General features: G+C 39.6%; 1 protein-coding gene across 2 annotated transcripts in view; it reads right to left on the bottom strand.

The window, feature by feature from the left end:
* Positions 1-12,304, bottom strand: part of PARD3B (par-3 family cell polarity regulator beta) — a 1,062,783-nt gene that overhangs the window by 241,409 nt on the left and 809,070 nt on the right. For both annotated transcript variants that reach the window (XM_075180190.1, XM_075180191.1), the window contains exon 21: positions 12,012-12,147. In XM_075180190.1, the coding sequence (XP_075036291.1) occupies positions 12,012-12,147 (136 nt within the window). The remainder of the gene's footprint in view (positions 1-12,011; positions 12,148-12,304) is intronic.

Below are 12,304 nucleotides of genomic sequence, written 5' to 3'. Positions count from 1 at the left end.
GGAAAAGAGGCACAGACACCAGGAGGAAAAAGTAGGAAAAGAGGCACAGACACCATGAGGAAGAAGTAGGAAAAGAGGCACAGACACCATGAGGAAAAAGTAGGGAAAAGAGGCACAGTCACCATGAGGAAAAAGTAGGAAAAGAGGCACAGTCACCATGAGGAAAAAGTAGGAAAAGAGGCACAGACACCATGAGGAAAAAGTAGGGTAGAGAGGCACAGTATGAAGAAAAAGGAGGGGGAGGAGAAAGTCACGGAGTGATGGAGAGGGGGTGTAGGATGGCACAGTGTGATAATGGGGAGCCAGGTGAAGGGGGAAAAGCAGCATGGAGGGCGCAGTGTGATCATAAGGGGACAAAACATGGTGATGAAGGGGCACAGTAATGTGTGTGCAGGGGGCTTGTGGCAATGTAGTGTGAGGTAGGTGGTGGCTAATTAATGGGTGCAAGTTTGTTTGTGGGGTAATGGTTGGGCAATTTTATAGTGCAGACTATTATTTTAAGATGAGGTGGTTTGGGGGCTACTGAATGTGGGGGAGAATGAGGTCACTCTATTAAATGTGACTATGAATTATTTAATGTCAGTGATAAGTATATTTCTGAAATGTAAATAGCGTATATACTCGAGTATAAGCCGAGTTTTTCAGCACATTTTTTGTGCTGAAAAAGCCCCCCCTCGGCTTATACTCGAGTGATAGTTAAAGACCACAATGCACGGCCGTAAGGAGGGTGGTGCCTGCCTCCATTGCTTCAGCCCGCTTAAGGGCTGAAGAGAAAGAGAAGGAAAACATTAACGGAAGAGTTTTGTGGACAAAAAAAATCAACTCACAAGAGTTTGGTGCTTGCCGTTAGTTCCGCAGTGGAACACATGTGCGTTCCACAGACAGGAAGCTCGGCACTTGCAATGCAAGTGCCGAACTTCCTGTCTGTGGAACGCACATGCGTTCCACTGCGGAGCTTTCGGCAAGCATCAAACTCTTGTGAGTTGGGAGGAGACAACAATATCTCTGAGGAGGAGTGGAACGCATGTGCGTTCTGGCCCAGACAGTCTTACAGACATTCAGGGAGAGAGGGGGGCAGCCTGGCTCCAGCCAATACCACGCTTCCTGAAAAATACATTATTGCACACACAGAGGTAATGTTTTATGCTCAGCTACCTCACCATAATATAAATACACATGCAAAGATATATACCCACGGTCCCATTTCCTTATCCCCAGAGATATTAATGTCTATAGCAGTGCAGTCCTAGTCAAAAGTTTATATAAATCACTTATAAGAAGATGAACAGGGAGAGATAAATGTGTATTTCTGTGTCATATAGTCTTTCAAAAGATTTGTTGTATTCTTTTTGGGGGGGGGGTATTTTTGTAAACTGACAGATATCATCATCATCATCACCATTTACGGTATTTATATAGCGCCATTTCCCACCCTAGGCTTATACTCGAGTCAATAAGTTTTCCCAATTTTTTGTGGTAAAATTAGGTCCCTCGGCTTATATTCGAGTCGACTTATACTCGAGTATATACGGTACTATTAATTTATTGCTGGGGCTGTTTGTAGGGAGAGAAATAGGTTTATTTATTAAATGTGAATACTGTTATTTTAATGTTGGGGTTGGAGGAAGGCCTAATTATTAATCGTGGGTGCTATTGATTTAACGCCGGGGCTGGCTGTCATTTTCTAAATGTACCCATTTTTTTTTCTTCCAAACAGGGCCCCCAACATTCCAGAATCCAGAAAAGCCGCAACTAAAGACACCTGCAGCCACAGGTGGGGAAAGTGAGAAGAACAGGTAGGACAGTCTGTGAAATGTTGTGATTCTAGTAGGGACAATACCAATATTTGGTGAGTGTGTGTGTGTGTGTGTGTGTGTGTGTGTGTGTGTGTGTGTGTGTGTGTGTATGTATATATATATATATATATTAGTGGCCCCCTTAACTTACCTGAACCTAACTCATTAAGTTCAGTGATTTTTTTTTTCATTGCCATGGGCCCCCTTTCCCCTGGGCCCCCGGGCACCTGCCCATTGTGCGCAGTTGGAAAGATGGCCCTGGTTCATTGGGGGGGGGGGTGATCATCGGGGGGGCCCTGCCTGCTTCATTTGTACTGGGCCCCATGATTTCTGATGGCGGCTCTGGACAGCATCACATCATTACAGTGTGTTTAATTAAAGGGAGATTATTAAAAGTGTTAATAATTTAAATTTATATTTAAACATAACATTTTAGAAGCGTATAGCTTTTGTGTGGAAAATAGTTTTCACAAAAAAAGTCTAAATTCTTGCTGCTGTACTAGTAGCTGTTCTCTCTGCTGCTTCTCCCACTGCCCCCCCCCCCCCCTTACCCCCTTCAGTACTCAATGACTGCAACAATTCTTTTGCAATTAAATTGATTGCAAAGTACAGAATACGGCAATGTATTAAGAGCTCTATCCTGTATTTGCATGCAAAATCAGATAGAGAAAATTCTGATAGGCAAGATTGCTCACACTGCATGCTGTTTCAGCAATCTGCCTATAGAAAGTAACACATATTTAAAAGAAAACCCTGAGCTCATAGTGTACAAGGCACTTTTTAAAGCACATTAATAATTTAAAAAGTGATTTGTGCAACAGCTTGGTGGTACAGGTTGTATATTATAAAAATAAAAATATTTTACCAAATCCATCCTTGGCCCATACAGCGCTAGGAGCTATGGATTTTTAAGGGTGGGGGTATGCTGTTTCGCTATTGTTTTTGAAATTTATAGCAAGTGATATGGTTTAAATGAAAGTTATATTCCTTTTAATAATTCAAACAAAGAGCATGCTATCCCACCTAAATATGTTAACCAGCCCCAGTGCAACCCAGCTCAATGCAGCCGAAGCTAGTTTCCACTAAAGCAACGGGGCAAGAAATATGTGCTCCCTTTTCTAATGTGGAAACCAAAACAAGTCTAGACAAACTGGAAGAATTCTCATCATTAACAGGCAGACAATCAGAGTGTGGTCCTTATGTCATAGTGGTACTCAGAGCATGCAGTTCATGCTGTGTATGTTATTTGTTATTTGAATTCTCATGGATCACACTTGGATTACAAAAATAGGAGATTTTAACAGGATTACTGTCGTGAACATAGGGAACTTACAGTTATTTATAAGGGATGAATCATAACTGCAGTGTAAATATGTTATATCAAATGAATACATTGATAAGTTTAGCTTCTAAATTGTAAAATGTGAGGACAGAAAGTCTGATGTAAATGTATTGGAGGGCTTTGCAGATTCCAGTGTGAGAAAATAGGAGTGTCACCTATGGCAGCTTGAAATGACTCTGGCTGCGAGATATATCCTGACACAAGTTAGTTTTTGGACTCCTGTATAGACTTTGTGGGGTCGGTCACAGCTGGACAACCTTGCAGCCCAAAGCAGCATTTTGAAGGCCTATACAGGTATATAGAAATATGAGCTTTCAAGGAAAATGCCTTCATAGTTCATATTTTGGAAAATGTGTGTGGCACTTCATACTAAGGAGCAGAAATCACACCAGGATTGTGAATGACAGGTATGGGTGGTATCCGGAAACAGCTAAAATCACATATCTTTGGAAAAGGTATGTCACATTGTAAAAATGTCATCATGTTTGGTATCAAAAGATGAACAGATTCATAAGGGATATATTAATAATGATATTGTTTCTATGTGACACTTCACAGAAAAGTTAGGTCACATAGTAGAATTGGGTAGTAAATCAGGCAACATGCAAATGGTGATTGAAAAAAGTATCACAGACACAACCCCTGGGGGCGGGGACAGGTGTGGAAGTGTCTTTAAAAATCTGAGACCAGTTACAACAGAGGGTTAGACTTTTTTGGGAAATCAATTCACATTGATAAGCTGTCCATCTTCCTAGCCAATTTCCCATGCACAGATTATGCAACTCAAGTAAGTGCTATTCTGAATGTAACCCCTTTTATTTTTAACTGTTTGCCTGTTGTGTCAATCTAATAATTGTTGATTCATTATTTTTTATATCTGTATGCCCTGTAATTTTGTATATTAAATCTATAATTTAATATGTTGCGTCCTTGATACTCTAACTAATCCATTAGTCTGTTAAGAAGAAAATAGCTTGGCCAAATTAACCCTTTGAATGCCAGTGTGTGATTTTTTTTTTTGATACATTTGATTAACAAGCTGTGTGTGCTTGCATTTACATTTGTGTAACATTCTGGGGGTGTGAAGAGGTAACCCTTTGTTCACTGGTGTGGGTCTTGCTAGTCTGTGAGCAGCTAGAAGCCTTGGGTGCCAGTTTGGGACAGTATATTGGGGTCCTATTGCCCTTAATCAATAGGTGGTGGCAAACCTGAAGTCAATCACCCCAAAGTCACGGCAGCAGGGAGTGAGTTCGTGACAATTACAAAATTAGAAACTTTTCATTGGATTACAAAAATGGAAGATGGTCTTTGGATTGCTTGAGACAAGATGAAAGAAAGCAGATTTTATAATAAAGTGGGGTGTTTCATTGAATTAAAATTTACTTTATAAATGTGTGATTGTATAATATTTATTTATGTTATTTGCTTACACTACATTGGTGTAATGGACAGGGACCTTATGGACCTCAACATAGTATTGGTTACCACCCGTGTGATCCCAATTTTTTAGATAAAGCTGGTACACACAGGTCAGAGATGCTAAATGCTCTAGACTATGGGCAAACTTTTGCGTTTTTGATTGCCCCCTATTTATTTGGTGTATGTCATATTTTCAGATCATCAGATCTGGCCACATCACACTACAGACCCAATCCCATCATCATCATCATCATCATCATTTATTTATATAGCGCCAACATATTCCGTAGCGCTTTACAATTGGGGACAAACGTAATAAACTAATAAACAAACTGGGTAAAACAGACAAAGAGGTGAGAAGGCCCTGCTCGCAAGCTTACAATCTATGGGACAATGGGAGATTGACACATGAGGTTAAGTATACATTTTGCATCTTGGCCCAGCCAGACTGCAAAGGTATGGTGACTCATAAGCTAAATGATCCTGTCACACAACAATGTTGGTCCGGGGGTAGTTGTCTTCTGTGAAATTGTGTAACAGGCTAAAGGTAGTGAGGTTAAGAGGGTGGTTGAGGAATATTATAAGCTTGTCTGAATAGGTAGGTTTTCAGAGAACGCTTGAAAGTTTGTAGACCAGAGGAGAGTCTTATTGTGCGAGGGAGAGAGTTCCATAGAGTGGGTGCAGCCCGAAAAAAGTCCTGTAACCGGGAATGGGAGGATGTAATGAGGGTGGATGAGAGACGCAGATCTTTTGCAGAACGGAGTTGCCGAGTTGGGAGATATTTTGAGACAAGAGAGGAGATGTATGTTGGTGCAGCTTTGTTGATTGCCTTGTAGGTTAGTAAAAGTATTTTATATTGGATTCGGTAGAAGACAGGCAGCCAGTGTAGAGACATACAGAGTGATTCAACAGAGGAATAGCTATTTGCAAGGAAAATCAGTCTTGCCGAAGCATGCAAAATAGATTTTAGGGGTTTGAGTCTGTTTTTGGGAAGACCAGTAAGGAGGGAATTGCAATAGTCAATGCGGGAGATGATTAGTGCATGAATTAAGGTTTTAGCAGTGTCTTGTGTGAGATATGTGCGGATTCTGGAAATGTTCTTTAGATGTATGTAACATGATTTAGATATAGAGTCAATGTGGGGAACAAAGGATAGGCGTGAATCAAGGATTACACCTAGGCAGCGAGCTTGTGGGGTGGGATTTATGGTCATGTTATCAACAGAGATAGAAATGTCAGGTATGCTCTTGTTGGCGGGTGGGAATATTATTAACTCTGTTTTAGTAAGATTAAGTTTGAGTTGACGAGAGGACATCCAAGATGATATGGCAGAAAGACAGTCAGTTACACGGGACAACACAGATGTCGAGATATCAGGAGAGGATATATAGATTTGGGTATCATCCGGATAGAGATGATACTGAAAGCTAAAGGAACTTATTAGATTTCCAAGAGAAGCGGTATAGATAGAGAACAGCAGAGGACCTAGCACCGAGCCTTGTGGTACTCCAACTGATAGGGGAAGCGGAGCAGAGGGGGCTCCAGAGAAATTAACAGTGAAAGAGCGATTAGAGAGGTAGGATGAGAACCAGGATAGAACTGTGTCTTGAAGACCTAGGGATTGCAGTGTTTGTATGAGAAGAGAGTGGTCAATGGTGTCAAATGCAGCCAAGAGATCCAGGAGAATTAGGAGAGAGTAATGGCGTTCAGTCTTAGCAGTGATCAGATCATTAACAACCTTGGTCAGCGCAGTCTCTATGGAGTGTTGAGAACGAAAGCCAGAATGAAGAGGATCCAACAGGTTGTTTGCGGAAAGAAAGCGTGTGAGGCGAGTGTAGGCAAGTCTCTCTAGAAGCTTGGAGGGGCAAGGGAGCTGAGAGATGGGACGGTAATTTGAGAGAGAGTTTCGGTCGGAGTTTTGTTTTTTTAGAATAGGAGTAATCACTGCATGCTTGTATAGTGATGGAAAGATGCCAGTAGAGAGTGAGAGATTACAGATTTGAGTTAGAGGTGAAATGAGCACAGAAGACAGGGATCTACCAATTTGCGAGGGAATAGGATCAAGAGGACAGGAGGTAGAGTAGGAAGATAAGAAGAGCGTAGAAATTTCCTCTTCATTTGTGGGGTCAAATGAAGAGAGGGTGTCAGAGGGTAGTGGGAAGGAATTGAGCTGATGGCTTGTTGAGGAAGAGGATACCATTTCTAGTCTGATCTTGTCAATCTTGTCCTTGAAGTAGGAAGCAAGATCCTGAGCACTGATAGTAGATGGAGGGTTCGGGGTGGGAGGATTGAGAAGATGATTAAATGTATTGAAAAGGCGTTTGGGGTTAGAAGCCTGAGCATAGATAAGAGATTGAAAGTATGTTTGTTTTGCAGTGTCCAGAGCATTTCGATAGGAGTGGTAGACAGAAGTATATGTGAAGAAGTCATTAGAGCTTCGAGATTTACGCCAGTGACGTTCTGCTTTACGGGACAGTTTTTGAAGATTTCGTGTTGCTTTGGTGTGCCACGGTTGACATCGAAGTCGACGTGTAGTATGTAGTGTTGCTGGAGCCACTTGATCAAGGGCCGTTGCTAAGGTTAGGTGAAAATGAGGTACTGCCATCTCAGGGGATGAGAATGTAGAGATAGGGGAGAGAAGGTGTTGGAGAGAGGTGGAAAATTGTTGAAGATTAATAGAATTAAGATTTCTACGAGTATGAGGAGGCTTGGTTGAGTTAGACAGTAGAGAGGTTAGAGCAGTGGGGGTGAGAGTGTAGCTGATAAGGTCAATCCCATTAGTCATCTGACTATGCTGCCAACATGTTAAATTATGAGAGTATTAACCCCCTTTAATAAGATTTGGAGGAACATTTTGGAAATTAACTCTTGGATTATGAGACAAAAACTAAAACAACTGCTGTAAACTTAACTAGATTTACCCTGGCTACACACATTACAATCTGACTGGACTGCACCATAGAATTCCAATTGCTGTGAGCTAAATAGCATCAATCCATGTAGACTGCAATGGAAATGGACCACACGTTTCCAAGGTCAGCTGATGTCACCAGACACTTGTCACTAGGGGTTATTGTCATAACCTGATTTTCTATACTACTGGATAGATCAGTGGGATTTCCATGTGCCTGGAATGCCACTATATCCAAAAGAGCAGTCAAAATATATTATGTTGATGGTAGTTTAGTGAAGAGCACAAGATCCAAAGTCATCAGCAAGGATACCTCCTCTTGCTCAGGTCTTGTAGTTCTCAGGTAAGGTAAGGTTTAGTTTAAAGTTGACCCGAGGAGTATTGTCGGATCAAAATATCCAAAATCCTTTTAAATGAATTTTAGAAGCTTACAGGATTTCAGGACTCAGCTCCTTACCTACAAACAGGTATTTTAAACAAATGAAACATGGTTTGTTCATTCTTTACTGCCTAGTACAAGCTACATACAGGAAGCACCACACGATGACAGCGCTCATATAGAGATTGTTGTGATTCAAAAAAGAGAGTGTCTAAAATTTTTGCCATTATTATCTGCTGAAAAAGTTGCAGTAACTAAAGCTCTGGAAATTGTTACAAACTGATATTACATTGAAACCTCTACAAATGTGAAATATAATTGGATGAAGGACAAGATTTCCTTTTAACAACTGCACACAGCATTTAACAATAGGGGAAAGGTTGGCTGCCCTATTTGCCACTTAGAAAGCACTTTCTCTGCAGCGGGGATTTCAGAGAACAATAATTGTTCACATGCAGTAAAACACTTCTGGGGTAGAAAAATACTAACATACTGTGAAAAGGAATCTAAAGTTCTAATTATACTGAAATCTGACATTTTAAAGTTTGAACTTGTGAAGTTTGCAGATTTGTCTCTTATTTAATAAAGAACAAAAAAGAGCAGCACATCACATCCTCTTCTGCAAAACTGTGCATGAATTAATGCATTAATGCACTCTTCCACTCTTCCACTCTTCAGCGAGCGTTGCAAATATCGAAGAAAAAAAATCAAAGAATTGCCTGGTTACACATAGGAACACCCCCTCCCTCATTCATTTGAACTTTTTCTGATGTTCTCCCAATATAATGCTTGTACACCCCTCAATAAACTAACTCACCATGTGCTCTTTATGCATTTAGGAATGATGTCAGGTCCTTTAGCACAGTGAACACCTCCTCATAAATCAGAGGACGCCATCCAGTATACCCTGCATGTCATGTAAATTTCTTGCACGCAGATCCATCTTATTAAGCAATTTAAGAATTTTGTAAAACATCATCTAGATTTTGAACAGCATAAATGTAGAAATCCTTCCTGACGTGACCATCATCCAGCCCCAAAAAACTGTCAACTTGCAAAAAGTGCCATCTTGCCACTTGCTCAAGAGCCATCAGCTGAGTAAAAACCACAAACAAAGCGTGTGAAAGCATACCTGCCAAATATCCTGATTTTGGTGGGACAGTCAAGAATCTTGGACCTCGAAAGTGGTGGCACTTACTCAAAATAGGCATTTCTGATCAAAGCACTTGTGGAGGATCTGGGCAGGGTTTGTGCAGATTGGGCAGAGCTTATTTTTGCCCCGACTCTGCATGTCTCAATGTTGGGAGATAAGGTGAAAACAAGATGTGTGTCTATATTAGACATTCATCATTTGCACTGCCCTTATCTACTTTTGCTTACTAAAACTCAATGTAGTCAGTAGGGTAATTCAATTAGCCGCAATGTTCCTCAGAGCATTTTTACCGTTACTACAGTAAAATCTCCACTCATTTTTCATTGCATCTCTATAGGGTGCGAGCAACAATCAGCGTAGATTTCTGTAAAAATCCAGCAGCCACGATGTTCTAAGGAATATTGCAGCTAATTGAATTCCCTTCATTCTATCTGAAAAGGTTCAGCATGGCGCTGAGCTTTTCATTAGGTGCCATGGAAGCATTGCACAACAAGACTGTATTTAGAATTCTGGGCTATCTAAGTACGTGATATAAGTAATGCTGTGATACAGAAATTAGAAGTAGGAATCTGGGATGTCAAGCGACTGAAAGGCATGTAAATTTGTGAGGCATTTCTCTCTCTCTCTCTCTCTTAAATATATATTTGTCCACAGGCAGGCTTGGTGCAGGGCAATGCATTAACACAACAAATAACTTCCAAGAAGATGTGAGCAAGGAAGGAGAGACCAGTAAAAATGTCAAGAAGAAAAACTGCTTGTTTAAAATTAATTCCTAGCCATATATACACACATTTATGGATGTCAGCCAACTGTCTTTATTCCATGCTGTCATTTTTTAGAGTCCGTTATATTCTTCACAACTACATGAATCTCAAAGTTTTTTCCATTATCCAAACTGTTATGTTTAGAAGCATTAATTATTTTCACTATAATATATATATATATATATATATATATATATATATATATATATATACATATATGTATATATATATATATATATATATATATATATATATATATATATATATATATATAATACATATTTTGCACTGAGAAGTGTACATTATTGAAAATGTTATTGATCACATAGTAGTCTTTGTTTATTGCTATGGCAATATTTTACTGAGGTCAAGATCCAAATTTCAAGTGTCTACAACTTGGTTTATGTTTAGCATGTGCATGAGCTTGGGCACAAATCCACGAGGAACTACTGTTATTTTAGTAACATGTGCTTATCTTGTGTCTTAGCACAGTTTCACTGACTTGAATGTAAAAAACAACACAAAACTTGCTCGGTGACAACTTCAGGATAAACATGACAAATATAGCGAAAATACATTTCAATTATATGTGATAGAAAATTCTGTGATATTGACAGATTGAAAAGTTTTAATAAAACATAACTTTGAACTATCTTGAGACAGCTCATATAATATCAGCGTCAACTTTACTCTGGAATTCTTAAGCTCCCCTAAACACTGCGCAATTTTGTTTTGCAATTTGCCTGGTTCTCGAAAAACTGTCTAGTCATCATTCCATGCCGGGGCCCAAAATTGCCCAATATCAAATCAGGGTTTGCTTTGTACTGTGAGAAAACACATCCCACCAATAACTGTAATTGTTCTCTGGCAGTGCTCATTGGTCTACTGTTCTAATAGGGCCACATATGATCATTGTGTTCAGCAGAACACCATATGTGCCGATATTGGACACAGATCAGTGGCAGTATGTTGGCAGCTAAAGCATTGAGGCCAGTGGAGCAACCTTTCAAACACAAGAACAAATTATCGTTAACAATCCCATTTGACAGGCAGTTTCACTTGTCTTTTTACATTCAAATCAAACACTTGAAGGTAACTCAGAAAATGCTAAAGAAACATTCTTAAAGGGCTACTATATCTAAGTTTCAAGTCTTTTCAGTATAAATAAATTCAGGATGACTTCTCTATAAACAGGGTTGGTATCAATTATCCGGAATGCTTGGGACTTAGAGTTTTCCGGATAAGAGTTTTCTTCTGTAATCGGAACACCAGCTTAAAATGAACTTAATGGCATTTAAAAATGACCCGTCTTTTCCCACACTGCTCCTGGCAACCTCTTGCTCTTGAAATTGTTAAGCAGGGCTGCTCACTCGGGGTCTCATTCATTAAGAAACGTAAATCCAGATAGTGCCATATTTTGTGTAAAACTGCTCTGCACATACCCAGAACTGGACTATACGACAGTGAACACAACAACATTCAATTCATCTTCGAGCACAAAGGACCCTTGTGACAGTCTACGATTTCATGGGCGGAACAGGAACGGGAATGGGCTATGCACGTAGTTAATGTGAAGTAAGGTCGTACCAAGCTCGAGCAAAAGCAGCAACGTCCGATTCAAGCTTTGAGTATCTCTAAAGTACATTTTTCTGTCATATCACTTTCACCAGCTACAGGTCAGGTATGCATGCTATAACATGTGTTTGCAATCAGGAGCAACTGTACACATGCATTTTATGTACTGTAGACATTAATAACAGCCTAATAAATGTATTTTATAGGGGGAGACGAACTTATTTTTAATGTTTTTTCATCAATTATTATATTAGGTGACATTAATTGAATTTTGTTTTTCTGTCTGTCCTGCTGGGATTTTATGTTCCTGCTAGAACAGAATGAACCTAGACCCATATTCAACAAGAGACGTTGCTTCACATCCACTACTTGTTCAATACGGACAGGCGATGCCTGAATTATGTGCGTTTTTTTAAAAAAAACAAAGCGTAATTTACATTGGTTTTGCGTGCCTTCATTAATCAGACCCTTGATGATCATGTGTGTTTATATGACATGATCACAGGACATTTGCGGTTTCTGTGACTTTTTGGACAAGATGACTTATATGATGGATGCCATATCTGTAATATGAAATATTTTTAGTATTTTATTTATATAAATCATCTTGAGTTTTAGGTTTAGTGGATCCTTGAAGTAACATATTATATTACATTAAACTGTGTAACCTACCCAATTCTGTTCATAGTCTACAGGCCGCCCTGCCACATCTTCATTTTCATACAGAGGGAACCCATCACGTTTTGCCTGCTGGTACTCCATCCGTAGCTGCTGGATGCGGTCTCCATTCCCTGATGAGGAGCGGCCACTAGAAAATATAGCAAATGCATAAAATACATATTTATAACTAGCATTTGCTAAAAGGTACTTTCTTGCTCCAATGCAAATTGTTATTGTTTACAGACATTATTTGCAATGAAGCCTGTTACCATCTGGATGTTGAATAATGCTTATTAAGAGTTTAA

The sequence above is a fragment of the Mixophyes fleayi genome, chromosome 7 (genome assembly GCF_038048845.1).
Source record: "Mixophyes fleayi isolate aMixFle1 chromosome 7, aMixFle1.hap1, whole genome shotgun sequence".
In the NCBI taxonomy this organism is placed as follows: Eukaryota; Metazoa; Chordata; class Amphibia; order Anura; family Limnodynastidae; genus Mixophyes; species Mixophyes fleayi.
The sequence above is the reverse complement of the archived record's forward strand: the minus strand, read 5'-3'. Positions and strand labels throughout refer to the sequence as shown.